The sequence below is a fragment of the Telopea speciosissima genome, chromosome 10, assembly GCF_018873765.1.
Source record: "Telopea speciosissima isolate NSW1024214 ecotype Mountain lineage chromosome 10, Tspe_v1, whole genome shotgun sequence".
NCBI lineage: Eukaryota > Viridiplantae > Streptophyta > Magnoliopsida > Proteales > Proteaceae > Telopea > Telopea speciosissima.
In genome coordinates, this window is record NC_057925.1 from 13901850 (window position 1) to 13921261 (window position 19412).

At 38.8% G+C, this 19412-nt stretch overlaps 1 protein-coding gene across 1 annotated transcript in view; it reads right to left on the reverse strand.

Moving 5' to 3' along the window:
* LOC122642182 (rho GTPase-activating protein 7-like) overlaps positions 1 to 6240 on the reverse strand; it is a 120601-nt gene extending 114361 nt beyond the window's left edge. The window contains exons 1-2 of the mRNA XM_043835610.1: positions 6096 to 6240; positions 5539 to 5575 (exon numbers count right to left, since the gene is read on the reverse strand). Of these exons, the coding sequence (XP_043691545.1) occupies positions 5539 to 5575; positions 6096 to 6149 (91 nt within the window). The 5' untranslated portion in view covers positions 6150 to 6240. The remainder of the gene's footprint in view (positions 1 to 5538; positions 5576 to 6095) is intronic.
* Between the last annotated feature and the right edge of the window lie 13172 nt (positions 6241 to 19412).

Below are 19412 nucleotides of genomic sequence, written 5' to 3' on the forward strand. Positions count from 1 at the left end.
TTTTCCAAAGCACAAGGTGAAGAAATTACTATTCCGCTCGAGCAAGGCCCTTGAGCTCAAAGAGAAAGCCTTTGGTCGTCTCTGGCCCTCCTACCTTCCTGACTGGGAAGTTTGGGTTGATTTAAACTCAAACATCAAGAGTGATGGCTATCAAATCAAAAAGCTTAACAGCTTTTTGAATTTTAAATTCAAAAAAGAGAGAGATGAAAGGCCACTAAGTGCGTACAACGAAGGAATTGGCGGCTTGGCAATTAATGGGTATAGGTGACGTGGCAACCAAAAGACGGTCGGATTGAAAGTGACCGTTGGATACGTTTGGGAGGCACAACCTCTTAATGAACTTGAGCCATGAGGCATCATTCAAAGAGGTTGTGAGGGGCATTGTTTAATCCCTGATTTTACGGTCAGGAGTAGATCGAGCTAGTAAGGGTGAAAGGATAAGGCCGTGACAGACTAGGGAACTAGTGAGGGACGGTTAGTCAAGGGTCAGCCAGCGGCATGTGGGTAAGTGACCACAGGGGATGATGATTGTAAAATGTGGGACCCACCACATCTGTAGAGGGTAGGGGGTTACAAACTACACAGGGACACGTGCGCAGACAATTAGCATTTTAGAAGGCACGTGACCCTGATACAAGGAGGGGTATGGAGGTGTTGGTTACAAAAGTTGCTAAGTAAAGGTCTTTTATATAAGACAAAAGCCAAGCCAAGCCAAGAAAGGACAACACATCACCAGACAAAAACCTGCAACTTTACTTATTTTATTGTAATTTTCTTCTTTCAAGCATGTACGGTTATATCATCCATTTTGGGGCAACACAGAGCAATGCTTGGGATCCACGCCCATGTTTGGTATGATCTAATGCAGTTTCTTCTTTTATTATTGTCTTTGTTTTTTCTCTTTATCATTGCCTTGGTTTTTGTTCCTTTAATTCGTTTCCTTCCAGTGTCTTTGAATTTGACCCACGCTTTCGGTTTAACCCAAAAGTCCTTAAAATAACTCAGGCAAGAGGGAGACCGATCTCCTTATTGGAAGTTAGAACAAACCGTTTCCAGCCTCGTTTGAGCCTGCGCAAAGGCTCTGGCACGCCCGCACTATCTTCACTACGCGCATGTGTCACTGTGTATGAATGTTGGATTTTTCCACCAACACATTCCACAAATATGTTGGACAATAGGGGGGATGAACCTAGACAGGTTCTTGCTGATTCTTTTTGACATGCGCCTCAAATTAGAAATCTGTTCCTAAGGGCCTCGCTCCTGCGGTTACACCTGTGATCTACATCTAAGTTGCGAGAAAATCTTTTGAGGTGGCATGGACATGTGCACCGGAGGCCTTTGAATGCTCCGGTACGGAGGGGTGATTCGATTCAGATTGAAGGAGCTAAAAGAGACAGGGTACATCTAAAATGTAGATCTAAAATGACTCTAGGAGAAGTGGTGAAGAAAGACATGCATAGCTTGGGACTAGTAACAAGTATGGCTTGGAATAGAATTGATTGGAGAAAAAGGATCCATGTAACCAACCCCATTTAGTTGGGATAAGGCTGAGTTGAGTTGATATTGCATATACTACATGCCTAGGCGACCAGCACCCCTTCAATGCCTTGGGTCACCTAGCCTCCTTGACAACTAGGTTCAAAACAGGAAGGGTATTAGCTTGTCACGGAGGAAGTATGTATTGGACCTTTCTGAGACTGGCATGTTAGGTTTTAAACCTGTTAATACCCCTATGATCCTCATCTAAAACTTAGGAGTTGTGATAGCAAGGATTTTTGGATAAGAATCAGTATAAAAAGATTGAGTTTACACTCATATATCATACTGTTAATTGTATCATTTTTAGTTGGTGTAATTAGTCATTTCATGGAGAGTCCTAAGCAAGTTCACTGGGAGTCAGCATTTCACATCTAAATATATCTCAAGGGTGCTGGAAATGTCTTATTTATAAACCTCATAATCATAATATTATTGGTAGTCTAGTCACTTGGAGGAGCAAGAAACAAACTACAGCAACTAGGTTTAGTGCAAAAGCTGAGTATAGAGCCATGGCTCATTCTGCAGTTGAATTGATGTGACTAAAGTCACTTATCCAAGAGATTGGATTTTAAGTTAATAAGCATATTGATAAATTTTGTGACAATCAAGCTACAATTTACATTGCTAGTAACCCGACATGCAGACCAAGCATATAAAAGTTGATTGTCACTTTGTTCGAGATACTATGATGTGGAAGTTGATATTGACTCCTTTCGTTGGTTCTACATATCAACTTGGTGATATGTTTATGAAGGCTTTATTTCGGAATGTTTTTCTTTAAGGCTGTTCCAAGCTGGTAGGCATGGATGATATTTATGCTCAAGCTTGAGGGGAAGCGTTAAGAATGTGTGCCGCAAGGGGTGTTTGGTAATTATAGTTTTTATTTAGGAACTTACATGTAAATACACATAAATTAGGGGGTTTCTTATAATTACCATGAGTTACAGCATTATAAATATATCTTAACAGCCGATAGGAGTAACACTTCTCCAATTGGTCAGCATACTTTCTCTCTTATTTTCTTCTCGCCTTATTCATAATTTCATTTCTGTTTTTTACTTCTCCCCTTGCACAACCCTAGATAATGGTTATCCTTGTTTTTATTATAGGGGTGATTCTAGAACAAACAGCAGGCCACAGATCAGTTCTATAATAATACTTTCCAAAGGATGTAGTGTTATATGAAAGTTCACCAACCACTCCAGCTTCCAAACTCTAAAGTAAAGAAAATTTCCTCTAGGTGTGAACATAGTTCTAAAACTCGTCTCAACTCGGCAAGATCTCAGCGAGTTTCTCGGTTTTCTGAGAAACCGAGACGAGATGGTATACGGTACATAAAAGTGCAATATCTCGCCGAGATCTCGGCGAGATCTTGGATCTCAGGTTGACCCATGGAAATGACCGTTCTACTATGTATTTACTTACCTAACTCGACATATCTCGGCGAGATCTCGGATCTCGGGTTGACCCATGGAAATGACCCATCTACTATGTATTTACTTACCTAACTCGACAGAACTCTTATATGCTTGTTGTGGAGCACTATATGGAACATTACAGCAACACTATGTCATGGGAAGACTATGTGACACTAGCGGGGATTGAATACTAGATTCAAAGTCATTTTATGTGATGATAGTTGTAACACTGTTAAACAGTTTGATGTATCACTTTAACATTTCTAATTCTTATTTAAGTTGTTTAGCTATTAATTGAATGTTTTGCTTGCTTTCTATTACTAAATTATGTGTAGAGTAGGGTATTTAAGTACATCATCGCCTACCAACCTATGGTCCGAATTGAAACTCATATTTGGACTTTGTTATTACAAAATCTGATAGTGTCATTGTGTTTAAATGGCCTAAAATAGGTTGAATACCAAGTTTCAGACCCAAACTAGGTCAAAAACCCACTGAGTTGAGGCTTCGAGTTGGAAAAAAAAATGCACCAACTCAGCGAGATCTCGACTCAACTCGGTTTTTCCAAGGGCCGAGTTGGTACCGAGACCCGAGTTTTAGTACCTTGGATGTGAAATCTAGAAAGTTATCTCTGACGGCTGCCTTGGTTTAATCATGCCGATAGCTGACAAGGCCACTCAAACCATTAAATACATAAAGAACTATTTAGAATAACTACATGTCAATTTTCATTGCCAGCTTCAAGTGTACAGTCAACCTAATGTAGTCATGATGATGAGCTTTTAATGCCCACTCCACTTTTCCCTCTCTTCCAACGTCTTCCCCAATCAATGACTCTTTTTCTTTTTTTTCTTTTTTATTTTTGGTAACTCAATGACTCTTTTTCTCAGATGTACTATTTCCAAGATATTTCCAAGGGCTACATTCCAACAGCTCTTTTTCCCCTCCCCTGTATATATGTATTATTTGATTTCAAGAGAATTGATAATTTGTATTTTTTTGAACTTGTGGTGTGTCATTGTAAGCCCTATTGTGAGTTTGAGGTCCTCTAGTAGTGAGTGAGTCCTAGACTTGAGGTTGAGTGAATCCCCAAGAGACCAGAGTTAAGTGGTCCTCTCTTACCCTAATTATAGTATATTCTTCTTCATTTTCTATCTTATTAGCATTTTCCATTTTTTGAGCTACACCAATTTGGTATTAGAGCAAGTTCTGATTCTTGGGGCGATCAAATCTACGTAGTCGATTTGAAATCAAGCACACTCGACAATGAAGAACATGACCAACGATCAAATCGTCGCTCAGGTCGCCATTTCAAACCCGAAGACGAGTTCTTCCAAAACAAGGGAGAATGATAGTAATGATGAGCATTTAATGCATACTCCACTTCTTCCCTCTCTTCCATGTTTTCTCAAGCAACAGCTCTTTTTTTTCAAATGTACTCTTTCCAATACGTTTCCGACGGCTAAATTCCAGTGGCTCTTTTCCAACGGCTATATTCCAACAGATCTGTTTCCCCTCCCTTATACATATGTATCATTTAGGTTTAAGGAAATAAAGTTGATCATTTCTATTTTAGAACTTGTGGGTGTGCCATGCTAAGCCCACATTGTGAGTTTAAGGTCCTCTAATAGTGAGCGAGTCTCACACTTGGGTTGAGTAAGTCCTCAAGAGACCCAGAGTTCAAGTGGTCCTCTCTGACCCTTCTTGTCCTGTACTTTTCTTCATTTTCTATCTTATTAGCATTTTCCTTTTTTTGAGCTACATCACAACCATTTTGCAGATTTTTTTTCCCTACTGAATTTTAACCAACAAACAAGTGGGGACTGAATGTGGTATTCCAACTGTTGAATAAATAGGGGATCATGTGGATTGGCCATCTACCAATATTCAAAATCAAACTCAATCACATGGCCCACTGTGTAAAAGGCATTTTCCCTAGCCATCCAATACTGGATAAAAGATTTCACTGCTGATTGTGCCACACGGCACAACTCCACAGGTTGGAAATTTATCACGAGTCAAAAGGTAATGTTGACAACTTGTCCGCAAATCTGCACTCCCAGATGGCAGATAAAAGTGCCCAAAGACAGCTGTCAATAGATCCCCCCCCCCCTCTCTCTCTCTAGACAGCACATTTTGAGAAACTCATTCCCTAATATGATTAAGAATAAAAATCCCAGAACCCACAACTATGCTAGATAACTGCAGGAGGAAACATTTATCATTTACTTAAGTTTTGTACGGTAAACAACCATAGGGACTGAGTTTTACGTCATCTACATTCTAAAAGATGCATCAATATGGTAGCATTGCAGTAATAATATGCTTCGGGGAACTGCTATACATACATTTTAGAGATATAAATGTCAATATAGGCCCGAATGTCATAAATAAAGGCTTGATTGCATCCATACATATAGAATTATCAAACTCAGGAGCAAATCCTCAAAATGGCACATAAGTATGCATTTACTTGGCCTTCTAATGTGTAGTATAGTGAAATTCCCAGTAAGACATAAGTTGGAGAAATGGCCTGTACTTAGAATGGCGAACTAGAGCGTGAGGAGGTAGGATTACTAACCTTTTGAAGATATGAAAAGTGGTCCACTCTTGAAAACCTGCAAAATATAGCAGGGAATTAAATATTAGTGAAGTTAACATGCATAATAAATAAACACAGCCAGCACAATCGTTTAGAACAGATAAAAGTGAACCCGATGTCCTATGTTGAAGAAATGCACCGGTGGTGCTATTGAAACAATGTAAATACTTTGGGACATATGGAAACATGAAAAGTCAATAAGAGGATGGCAGCACAGCCAGATATTGACTGAAAAACAAAGAACACCAGAAATCACACGAGCTGACAATAGATTCAATCATCATTTGCGGAACACTCCAAAATACTCAAACTAGAAAGCCAACAACATTTACTACTTACTGATGCCATTGAATTAGTATCTAAATTCCAGAAAAGATTTCCTCAAACACGGTCATAACAGAAGCAAGCTCACATCTTTCAGTCACAGAAACAGCCATTATACAATAAAATTCAAGCTACCCCGACAAACATATCCATTGAGACAAAAAGTTCAGAAATTAGCACAAATGATCGAACCAAACGAGAAGAAATCCCACCGTATTCGTAACTCCGACCCTCGGCCGCTCGAACGGTGCCAAAGTAGCTGACATTTTAGCGCAATGCCACTGGAATTTAGGGCATCAAGAAGGTCTTCAATCAAACCAGAACCACCGCCAATGGAGAACATTTCAAATCAATCATACAGAGACGCATCTCTCATCGACAAAGAGTATTAAAAGAATCGGAAACCAAGCTCAGACAAGAAATTTCCGGGATCTGAACTGACAGAGAAGCAGAGCTAGGGCTTCAACAAAAACTCAAAAGTGAAGTAGAAGAAGACAAGGTAACCAAGGAAGCTTCATTATTTCTCTCTCTCCATCTCACCACCTCTACTGACTTGTTTTAAGAAATATGGCTTGCTCTGTAAGGTTTGTTGTGCGTTTAGTAGATTAGGTAGAGAGAGAGAGAGAGATAGACAAAAAGAGGGGATATTCACCTCTACTGACTTAAAATTGACTGTTTACTGACGTCGTAAATGGTAAATTCTCATCTATTACCTGCACTGACTAGCAAGTGATTCTGTTTCTGAGTTGGATTTTACCGATCTGCAATTTTACCGGAACCGGTTGTCTTTGGTGGACGTCTTCGTGTGCTCCGGAAAAAATGCTAATATTAAATATTAAAGTAAGATTAAAAGAGAAAAGAGGACGTCCATTGTGTGCGAAGGTTTTTTAATAATAATCTATTAAAAGTAGAGTGGACGGGGGCGGTTGCTACTTGCTCGTCCCGTGAATTCTCTCTCCTACTCCTGTGGGTTCCAAACACTATCCAAATTATGTCAGGCAAAGCTTGGGGTCATGGGTGATCCGACTCCTCTATTTTCGCCTGTCCGGTACTGTTGTGTGTCCCCACACACAAGCACAGCAGAAAGTATCGCTTTATCCTTGCTCAAGGAAGACGCTTGGGCAAGGCTAAGGCGGTACATTTCGCCTTACTTGCATGTAGGGCGCACACGACAATAGGAGCAAGTGTAAGTAGAGGAGTCGAATTGGGTCATGGGGGGATTGAGGACCGGTAGATTGGTCGGACCAAGCCAACCGTTGGGTCTCGTGCACTCTCTCTCTCTCGCCTTCTCCCGTCCCTCCCTCACCTCCTTAGCAACTCAACACATCTCCCATCCTCAGACCTCAGTGTTATCATCCACCATTATCAATGATGATTTTTGTATAACTTGTATGGCAAAAATTGCCTTCCACTTCCTATACCAGATCAAGTGGGAAACGAGAAAAGAAGTTCACCTTTTAACAAATGCATCAACCCATTCCACTTCGTATATCAGATCAAGTGGGAAACAAGGAGAAAAGAGGTGCACTTTTTAACAAATGCATCAACCCATTGCCCTTTAGATTGTATTTTCATAATTGTTCCATAAATGCCTCAGTAGATTTACCTTTTTTTTTTTTTTAGGGGGAGAAGGGGTTGAATAAAAAATATATGGGGAAAATCTTCATGCACGGTCGTATCAACCGTGTATGTGAGAGGGTGGAAGTTTCAAGGCATTAATTAATGGGTGGGGATTTATGACTTTTCCAATTTTTTTGTGAGAAACCCTCTCACATACACGGCGTACACAGCCGTGTATGAGCACTTTTTTCAAAATATATTGAACCTCAAGGAAAAATAATATTACGAGGCAAAAATGCCACCAAGACGTATTAGGCCTCGGACAAATAAAGAGAAAAATAATATGAACAAAAAATCAACCGAAGGACTGCTGGAAAATCAAAATTGGATCACCATAAAAAAGGAGCAATAATGAGCTCAGACTACGATCTTCCAAAGGGCATTAGATTTTTCAATCGGCTGATCGAAAAAAATAAGGGGCAAACCTAATGTGGTGACTCTTCCTCCTATGCAAAGCATAGACTTGAGTGTCTTCCCAGTGAAGCTCTTCCTCTTTTTGCTTCAAATCTGGCTGTTCCGCTAGATTGTCAACTTGTTGGATCGCCTTCTCACTATGCGTTAAACTCTAGATCGCACTTAACACCTAAACTTAACAGTGTGGACTTAAATGACTTTAGGGAGGTAAAGTTACGGTGGTACATGGATTTGTCAAAACCTTAGGGGGTATGAGGAATATTGGGTGCATTTTAGGGGGGTATGTGTATTTTACCCATAAATAAATGGTATTATTACATAAAAGAATATTTATAACAATCACATAACAAATTGTAATTAATGAATTTAATCTCATTAAACTGGATTTGATGGACACACATCCAATGTCAAAATATCTAAGAATTATAACTATTGGATATGTAGAGAATGAACAAATTAACCAAGTATAAATATTTCATAATTTAAATTCAATCATTTATCTTATGTTGTAATGGCATCTACCCTCCCCTAAATGCTCATACATTCCCTTGATACTCATGCAGCCTCTTGTTATCTATATATTATCAAATGTTTAAGTCAATTTTTATGGCATTTCAATTATCTATTACCAAAAAAAAAAATTTATCTATTCCACCCAACTTAAGAAAAATGCATAGTCACGGATTTAATAATCGGTATTGGCCAATACCAATATTTGGCTAATATCGGACCATCTTACAAAAATTATTGAAGGCAAAATAGGGGAGAGAGATAGGCACACCACCCATGTGCAGTAAACTAGCGAGTGGCACCAATTGGGGCATGGGACAGATCGAGCATTATACAAGAGGATTAGGAGGGACATTTCAAAGGGGGAAGAGGGAGACAGACACAAAGGGCGCTAGCTTATGGTACACCAGCGGTGTGGTAGCTTGTTCCCAACAAAATAGTATTAGAAAAATGGTATTGAAATATTGGAGGCCAAAATTGATTGATCCAACCCAATACAAGAGATCCATATCGGTGTCGGTATCCATATCGACGTTAACCAATACCGGCACCGATGTTGTGAACTAAATCCTTATGCATAGTATCATGATCAGGTCAATCTAACATTTCACCTAATAAATAAATTGTATTGGTTAAGAATAAGACCAAACCCAAACAGGAAATAAATACTACTTCATTGCATTTTTTCCAAATGATTAAGTTATATAGTAGTGAGAAAAATGATTATGTAACATTCATGAAGAATCCTAGGGCCTCTTCCTCTTTTGTGCCAGTCTTCACAAAAATAATAACCATTGAGTTTATCAAATCAAAATGTTGATCCAATCATGAAAATTTTCAATTCGACCAAAAAAAAATCATGGAAATTTTCAAGATATAAGAGCTAAGGGATATTGAATAACTTGGGGAGTACTCATTTGTGTATTAAACCATCTACAACATCATTTTTTTTTTTTGCAGGGCAAATATCTAACAAAACCCACATAAAAGATTGTCCAAAAGTACATTATTTAATTTGTGTCATTTTTTTGTAATTTAACAATAGTTTTCAAGGGTATTTTCCCTTTTACGAATCATTGCAAGTAACATGCTTCTTGCAAAGGTGTCAAGATTCTATCTTCTGTATTTTATTTGATGTGTTGCCAAGATATTTTCTCCATTTTTTTTTATTTTTTATTTTGGTTAGAACTCTAATTAACAAGCAATAATTGTAACAAAAATGTTGCAATCAAGAATGTTTTAGGAAAGTTACCACCCCATGAGTAATGACCAATTGGATATGGTGAAAGTTTTGTAGGGATTTAGAAACCCCAATCAATCATTCATATGTCCATACGGATTTGGAATACATCAATAATAGAAGAGAAATAAAACATACATTTTGGGTCTTGAGAACTGAAGTCGATCTCCAAGCTTTTCCTTCCCTTTAGCCTTCCACAGCCTTTTCACTCTTTCTCTCGTGAGTAGGAATACAAAATAACAAGTGACGGCTGTGGGGACCTTAGGGTTGAATATATATTATATTCTCCCTGACCCTAACCACATTCCCACAATGTGTAAGGTCAGTTATACCCCTAACTTAAACCTAGAGTGAATTATTAATATTTACCTTATGGGCCCAATAAGAATAAAATATATTAATGAAACCCAAAACCCAACAATCTCCCACTTGGGCAAAATTAATACACAAATCTTTATTGGAATTGGCCAGAATCCCATTTTCACTCAAAATTACTTTGATTCTTATTAATACCCACTTGTGTCGAACGACAGCAGAAGATATGCCTCAATATACGGCATACAACTTTTTGCCATCACAGCCACAAATGATCTATTAACTCGAACCGCTTTGGGTATATGTATCAACAAGGAAACAACAGCATAACAAGTGATCAGCAAGTACATGCTCATTTCCTCGTAGGTCCTCTACCTTGAAAATCCTCACAAGTAGTACACTTTTACATTAACTCATACTTGGGCTAAACCGCCATGAACTGGAGTTAACACCATACTTTGGCTTACTGCCCACGGCTTTATCCGTCATTTTAAAGAACTTTGGCTTTATACTGCCTATGGCTAATCGCCACTTCATTATCTTTGGCTAAATACCGCCTATGGCAAATTGCCATTTTATTATCTTTGGCTAAATACCGCCTATGGCTAATTGCCATTTTATTATCTTTGGCTAAATACCGCCATTATGTACATATAAGACATGTCATGCAACAATGTACAAAGAAACCATAACCAGTAAATGCATCAAGATGGCAGGAAATACAGAAATCACTGGTCAAATAAAGAGCTCAAATAACAATCAAAAGAGGATCAACATCCTCCCACAAAACCGACATATCATGAACATAATAGTCATAATTGTCAAAACAACACAAACTCCCACTAAACCTTGGGAATCACACTGCCATCACCCAAACAAACATGACAGGTACTATGCTATTCTATACCTCCATGAATCTAAGGACTTTTGCTCGTACTGTACTAGTTGATCTCCTGAAAACATGACCTCAGAGAAAAACCCTACTGAGCGAAATCATAGAAAAAGATTCAGTCACCAACTGCCCAATAGGGATGTAAACACCATCGACCTCTCCCTTAGTTACCTTTTCTCTGACAGGAAGATGCTTTGTCCCTATACATCTTGAGTTGTTCACCTTTTGTTGTTCCTTGGGTAGATAACTGCAGAATTCTGGTCTCACCTCAACCACAAGGGTTTAGGGACAGAGTCAGCAACCTTTAGTTCGATGAAAAGCCTAATCAAACAACCCGCTCGATCACCTCAAAATCGCCATCACGCTTCTTACATGGTGGATAGAGCAACAACAGTCTAATAACCGTCTGCTTGACACCTTTCCATTTCCCTAAAGAACTCCTCCACCCACCAAGCAGACATAACCAGAGATCGATTCCATGTCAATAGTTCAACCACTGGAGTTTGAATCTGATTATCCGACCACTCCAAGTTTGTCATCTCTCCCGTGGACTCGCTCAAAAACCCTAGTACACAGTAAGTACCGCACTACCTCCTCAACAATGGTCCAATGACCCAGTCCTACATCGGGCTAAAAACTCCCAAGCACGTTAACTACAAAGGCAATATCAGGTTGAGTGCACACCTGTGCATACATCAACTTTCCCATAGCTGATGCATTGGGCTTGTCCTTTCATGGAATCAATCTCAAGAATCTCCTTTGAACACCATTGCTCGTTCAAGTTGTCCCCTTTTGTGGATAGGTGCATTCTCCCCAGATCATTGGATAAGTCAAACCTCAATAAGATCCTATTAATATAAGCCCTCTGTGGCAACCCAAAACGGTCTTCCTTTCCACCACTACTTACCACGAAACCAAGCACATGGGTGTTCTCTTCTATGTCTTTCATCTCAGGATCGCTAGAAAGAAACTGTTTGGTCTCCCAAAATAGGTCAAGATCACTGCCGGCTAGCAGTATATCATCTACATAAGGCACACAGAAGATAAACCTACCCCTAATAGTTTTCTAGTGGATGCAATTTCCAATTGCACACACTTAACAGAACCATACGAAGTCATAATCCGCACGAACCTCAAAATCATTGTCCTGCAGCCTGTTTTAGTCCTTACAGTGATTCCAACAGCTTAAGAATTCGATAGCCCTTCCTTTTCCTCCTCAAAACACTCATGCTGACGTTTGTGAACTCGCTCTACCTGATCATTTGCAGTTCAACTTACTAGGTTGGTGGTAGCTTACCAGTTTTCCTACATCTGTGACTCCACTGTTTGGGTGCTACAAGAATGATTCTAAAAGATTCCTGCAAGGACACTAGATGAACGGCTACCAAGTAATCAAACCCTCTCCTTCTCAGTGGAAATCTTTGGTACTACCTGGTATTGTGGTGTTCTGCCTTCCCCTGAAGGCCAATATTGGTTCTAAAACAGCTTTGATGCAACAACCTTGCATCCCTGAGGAAGCTCAATCAATTTTTAAACACCATTTCATCCTTAAATCCTTCCTACCATCTTACAAGCGCAGCCATTTTACCCTCATTCTCAAGAGACTTCGCACAAGTGATCTTATCAATTCTACTCTCTGAGCCTGGGTGTCAAACTCATGATCCTACATCCTCACTTGAAACCCCAAAGCTATCACTCGCTTTCGATTGTAAAACTCGAGAGGATAGGTTCTCAGGTAGTCCTTAGTTGTGTTAGATGGGGTATTTTAATTGACTTGTTCAAAAAACTATAGTTTAAAAATATCATACCCCAAAATTTCAACCTAAACAGAGGCTCAGGATTTTTCTGATTTAGTTCCTTCTCAAGTGTTGACTAGCATCACCACTTCTTTCGTGACACTTCCAAGTACTATGGGACTAATTTTCTTTCGAAAGTTATCATCTTCCCCTTGATGCAATCAACACACTTCCCTAAAACTTCAAGGACTAAGTAATAATAATGCCTTCCTCTATTCCTCTATAGGCCTGTCCTAACATCTATTCACAGCGATTGATTAAACTATGGGAGAGAATAATGGCCTATGCAATCATCAATCATATGATCAAAACAAAATAAAAGAACCAACTGATGAGAATAGCCAACTTTATTAAAAATAATGTAAATGCTTATCCAAGTAAAACAAAATTTTTCTGAATTTAAATAAAACTATATGTTTTAGCAAAACAAAACAATAAAAGAAACATGAACAGAATGGTTTAAAGGTTCTCAATGGCTCCTATGGCTTCTATATCTTCATATCTTCATCACTCACTAAGACCTTCACTTCCCATTCACCCCTTGATCATGAAACAAAAACTCATCTTTCGAGGGCTGTGATGAATGGTCACGTGACCTGGGAGTGTAGAATGGTGATTCTGGCTTGTCCACTTCCTTGGATTCGGCCTCATCACTCGATGGAGACCTCGGAGTATAGTAAGGTGAGTCTGACTTATCCACTAAATCAGAGAGGATTTTCTCAATTGGTTCGCACCTAGGTGGCCAATCCCATATCACCAATGGTCTCGGCATCTTGGATCCTTTGAAAATCGCTGCACGTGCCCTCGTGGTAGCTCTATATACTCATGCATTCAAGTGCAGCTTCTTATGTCCTACTCGAGTGCGATTTCCGATGTGCTGGGAAGAATCTAAGGCGCATGTATTACAATTTTGAATCTCAAAATTATCACCTACAATCTACTTTTCTTTGGTGGGCGACATCCTGTCAAACAGAATATCAAATCCATAACTAGCATTTACCACACCTATAACTCCAATAATAATTCAGTGTCAAGACTGTGTCGGTTACAACAAAACAAATTAGCGTAACAGCCAAGAGTTTTAGTCTGGTGTACATTCCTAACCTGTACTTCCTGAGATGCAGTGGTCCACATTCATTGCCTATACCTTACTCAGTCAGGATAGCATACACAAGTTCTAGTCACTACTAAATAGATAAACATGCACTATTGTCCATAGGAGCATAACTAGGGTGTGTTATAAACATGCCATAAAAGACAAGCTGATGCTAAAAACCACACAATTTACGAGTAACATAATTGGAACATATCTTCCCCTCTCTGGGCATAAGATGTGCAGAAGCTTTCATAAAGCCGTACTTGCCATAAAACCAAAAGTGACTACAGTAGTTCTATCACTTTTGGGCATAAAGAGTCCCAGGGTGCCAATCCTTCCTATACTTGCATGTGCATACCTAATCTCTTTAAACTTGGGTAGTAACTCTCCTAAGCATGTATTACCAGCTTTGTTGCCATGACCGAACTGCAGAGGAAATTGATGTGCCACTGTGGTGGTCAATATCTCATTCCCCTATAGTTCTTATAAATGAAAAACTGCTGCTAATCACATATAGTAATGTACTTTCTTACAAGCACGTGTAGTATCGTCAACCACCTTAACTAATGCTAGTGTGTAAGGTTTTCTATGCACAATTAAGACCTTTCGTTAATTTAAGTCATGGGTATTGTTAATACCTATAACTTATAGTCCATGCCAGTTTCTAATAAACTAGATTATAAAACCAGAAGAGTATCAACCAGAACTGCATTTCTAACCTTTAGGTTTTGAAATGCACTGGTCCTCTTCACACTTTGCTGGTTATACAATACAATGTTCCAGCACCTAACCGAGAGTGTCAACCGAATCTACATCCCAAACCTTTAGGTTTTGAAATGCATTGGTCCACTCAATACTTTGCAATTACTGCGGGACAGCACCAACCTATGAAAGAACTGTCACCTTTGGGTAAACAATTATCCCTAGGTTAGTCTCTCCCTGTGTGTGTCTATTACTTTGGTTTTGGATGATGCTACCTTTGGATGAGCATCACCATTCTTTGCTACTCTAAGAAAAACCTTAAGTTATTGGGCATTATAATAAAATCAGATTTTACCACTTTGATGGGTTCTGACTGACCTTATTAGAGCACTCAATTACTCATGATGCAGTCATGGGATGTTTGTCTATAATTTCAAACAATGATAAATTAATCTTATCACACACAATGATTCTATAAAAGAAAAACTACTGTTGTTCTGCATTGCATCATGTCATAGTATTGCAAGTGTATGACGCCTCATAAAAGATAGAAAATAAAATAAAATGAGAAATGCAGAAACACACCTTTCAAGAGTTGTAAAAATACAGAAAATGATCATTGTGGGCCCCAGAGGTCACATTTGAAGCAAGTGAGGCATACCATTGCGTAGCCCTCGAAAAAATAAGCACAACGGAATAAACAGGGACCTCAAACTCCCTCTCACGAGCCCTCACGCGGGGTTTGAATCCGGCGCATGATATCACATGCGATCAATCAAACCAGCCAAACCAACCGGTCTGACCCAGTTTGAACCGGATCGATCGGGCCACACGGGCCAGTTTTTTGGGTTAAAAAACTGAGTCGTTTGACCCACCCCAAGCGGATTTGGGTCACGGATCCGGGTCAACCCGTATTTCTCGGGTCGGGTTCAGTCTGGTCCACATGGGTCGGGCCTGGTCTGGCCCACTTGGGTCGGGCTCGGTTTGGCCCACTCGGGTTGGACTGGGTCTGGTCGAGTCATGACCCGCCTGCTCACCGGGTTGACTCGAAAACCCTACCGAGTCGACCTGACAATGAATCGCCCGCTGCCACAAAACGGTTTTTTTTTTTTGAATGAAAATCAGGCGCGTGAGATCCACATGCTTTTTCCAGCGGCGCGTGGAGACGTTTCCAACAAAACGGCTTACATGGTCATGGCCGCCTTGACCTCTTCAATTCCATATAAAAAATTTTAAATATTGGTGGCCGTACACCACCGGCAGCGACCGTACAAAGTCGATCAAAAACCTAAAATTTTCAAAAAATTCTTTTCATTTACAAACATGGATTCCAGATCCATATAGGTTGGCTCTGATACCACTTGTAGGGATTTAGAAACCCCAATCAATCATTCATATGCCCATACGGATTTGGAATGCATCAATAATAGAAGAGAAATAAAACATACCTTTTGGGTCTTGAGAACTGAAGTCGATCCCCAAGCTTTTCCTTTCCTTTCGCCTTCCACAGCCTTTTCACTCTTTCTCCCGTGAGTAGGAATACAAAATAACAAGTGACGGCTGTGGAGACCTTAAGGGTGAATATATATTATATTCTCCCTGACCCTAACCACATTCCCACAATATGTAAGGTCAGTTATACCCTTGACTTAAACCTAGAGTGAATTATTAATTTTTACCTTATGGGCCCAATAAGAATAAGATATATTAATGAAACCCAAAATCGAACAAGTTTATGTCTTTTACAAAGAACATGCTATTTTTGGCATAGATGTGGCCACACATATGAAATTACATAAATGAAAGGGATCTGAGACTATTAGGCTTGATGCATAGATTTTGACTACTATTTAAACTTATTCTATCATATGGCAATAGTCAATAGTATAAATGCGTTTACTAAAAAAAAAATAGTGTAAATGCCTTGAACCTACTTTCTTATATGTTGAACATTGCCAATGAAAATTAAGAGAAATAAATGATACTAGATTAATTAATTTCCACAGTTAAAGACAATCATTAATGTGTTTGTACATGGACCATTTGGGTGCTAAGGAAATAAATAATGAACTTAAATTTTATGGTGCAAAGAAATGGCAAACTATCCTTAATCTATGGAGATACTAAGAAAGTAAATTTTAAGGATACTTTGTCATTCCTTTGTTCCTTGAAAATATGAAAGACGGAATGATATTGGATCGAAATTTTTTTGATTCAATACAAAGAATCGATCATCTTTAGGTACAGGGTATGCAAAACAAAATTCTTAATACAGGTTTAGGGTTACCTCTTGAGTGCCACAAGTGAAGCATCTCCAATGGTTCACAATACTTGAACATCGAGGAATTGATAAGCATTCAATGCTTTGATGAAGAAGAATGCAGCAGAATCCTTCCTCTAACAATGACAAACGCCAACTCTTGGAGAAAATAGAGAGAATAAGAGGAAAGTGAGAGAGTCTGGATTTTTAGGAGAAACTCCTTCTCCCAAAAATTTATGAGCAACGTAATAATTCTCTTTTTGCTCCCCTTAAGGATATTATATAACCAAACCTTGATTCATTTCCTCATTAGAATTAGTAGTGTCAAGTGGGACAATCCTATTGGGTCATATATTAAAGTAGCCTGCACTGAGTCCTACCAAATCAGCCAAACAAATTAATTGCACACACGTGGACTTGAGTTTTGATAATGATCACAAAATCCATAATTGATAGGAAACATAACATTTAGGTTCCTCCACTTTACAAAATCTTGCAATGGACTTTGAGGCATGAAATTAAATTACTATCACTACCCTTGTCCATTGAACAACTAGTATAAAGCATCTTGATCATTGTTTGAACAACAAAAAATGCGATTAAACTGTTTATAAAATATATTAATTAAATAATAATAATTTTATAATTTTTCTTATAAACACTATACAAATCATAGAGCTCGAAATTTCCATCCAATCAAGTTCATGATTCTCTCTTGAGATATTCAGCAAACACGGGAAATGGATTCTATATTAAGCGTCACTTTTGTCCACAGGCAAACACAGTAGACCCAACATAGTGATACATAGCCAATTATATGCAGGAATCAACCTTATGTACACTAAAATACACCATCTCGGTCTACAACAATAAAAACCTCTAAAGTCTATGGACCATACAACTATCACGAGAAGTCAAGAACTCATTTATGCTAAACATCCGACAGTAGACCATATCAGATTCTCAAATGATCTAATTCGATACACAATTAAAGTGCACTCATATCTGTATCTGGAATCTCCATTCCCAAAAAACACACAATGCGACAACCATGTAAATGGAGAGCCCAATTCCATCTCGAGTTGTGTACACTTTGAGGTCATACCTCTAAACACATAATCACCCATATAAAAATCGGGTGAATGACCGCCCCACCTCAATGAAAGATAGTAATGACTGCCTGTTGATGCCATTGTATGCGCTCCATTGGCCACACACACATGGGCCATGCTCCCCCACAAAGAACTCTTGCCCATAAAAGTAAATGCGAATTAATTAAAATAAACAATTTATTTGGATTTGATAGACACTATATCTAAGGGTAAAATAGTCCTTTCACACCAATAACTAATAGCAGACTAACACCGTTACCGTAGAGGGAGACATTTGAGTTTTTTCAAAAACCAGGGGGTGATCTATAATTTACCCTAATAAAAAACCGTTTACAACCAAATAGAATAAACCAATTTAGAACCAAATAAAAACAAAACTGAGCTCAGTTTGAAGAATAAGATCGATCCTTTTCAATTTTGGTTACGATTTCTACATGTCATATTTTGAAGCAAAATGAAGAGCCGAAATCAAATCATGACACCCTTACTCTGAGCACTACTATGCACTCTTTCATAGCCTTGGATTTTCAAAACTATATTTTGCCATATGGCAAATTCCGATAGGGTTGAAACTTGACATGTGAACAAAGGATCGACGGGTCTACTTATCCATGAAATGTGGGCCCCATTTGATTTTCCATGCAACGGTGGTTGACAAAAAAAAAAAATGGGGGATGTAAGAAAGGTTCTTACCATGGACTTGTAGGATTTGGGCGCCCACGAAATTATTGGCTGAATTAATTCCACCCCACCCCGGAAAATTATCACCTCAAGTACAGTACACCTCAAGGGCACTAAAAAGGTACATTTGACGGTGAACCTTAAAGTGCTTTTGTTTTAAAACACTCCCCAAGTGCATTTGCACCGTCAGATGTACCTTTTTGGTGCACTTGAGGGTGTACTATACTTGAGGGGATAAAGGTCCCTTACTCCCACACCCCCTCCCCCCCAAAAAAATAACCTAGCTTCCTTATATTCCTAGATCCAAAGGTCTTCCAAACAACCTATTGAAACTCTAGGTAGAGAATTAGAAACTCAATTCTCGTATAAAATTAGTAACTCTAAAACAATATTGAGAGATGGATTAATGACCTTAACCTCCTTCGATGTGTCATCATTCAAAGGCTATTACATGGGGTTTCATGTTTAATCATTTGTAAAGGAACTTTGATCCAAATACTGGTTTTGCAGGATGTGCTTCTATTTTGATATCTAAATGCGCAATTTCTGATGGCCCATGTTAACAATGGTTTTGTAGGAAACTCTCAACAATCAGAATTGTAGGGATTGGAACAGGCTTTGCAGAGAACGCAAAGGTAGAGGTGGGCACATATAGATGTCTGGATGGATTCACAAGAAGTGACAAATCTTTTGATGCAAAGAACTACTTACAAGGATGGCCATGGGAGAAACTATAACTTATTTTGCGATAATTTTGAACTCATGAATACTTTTATCCAAACGCATTTCAAGTAATTGTAGTAAAACCTGACCAGTTGACCCTTTTGCTTTTCCAACGATACGAACGTATTTAAGTAATTGTCGTTCTGTCAGACCATAATGAAAACGCAA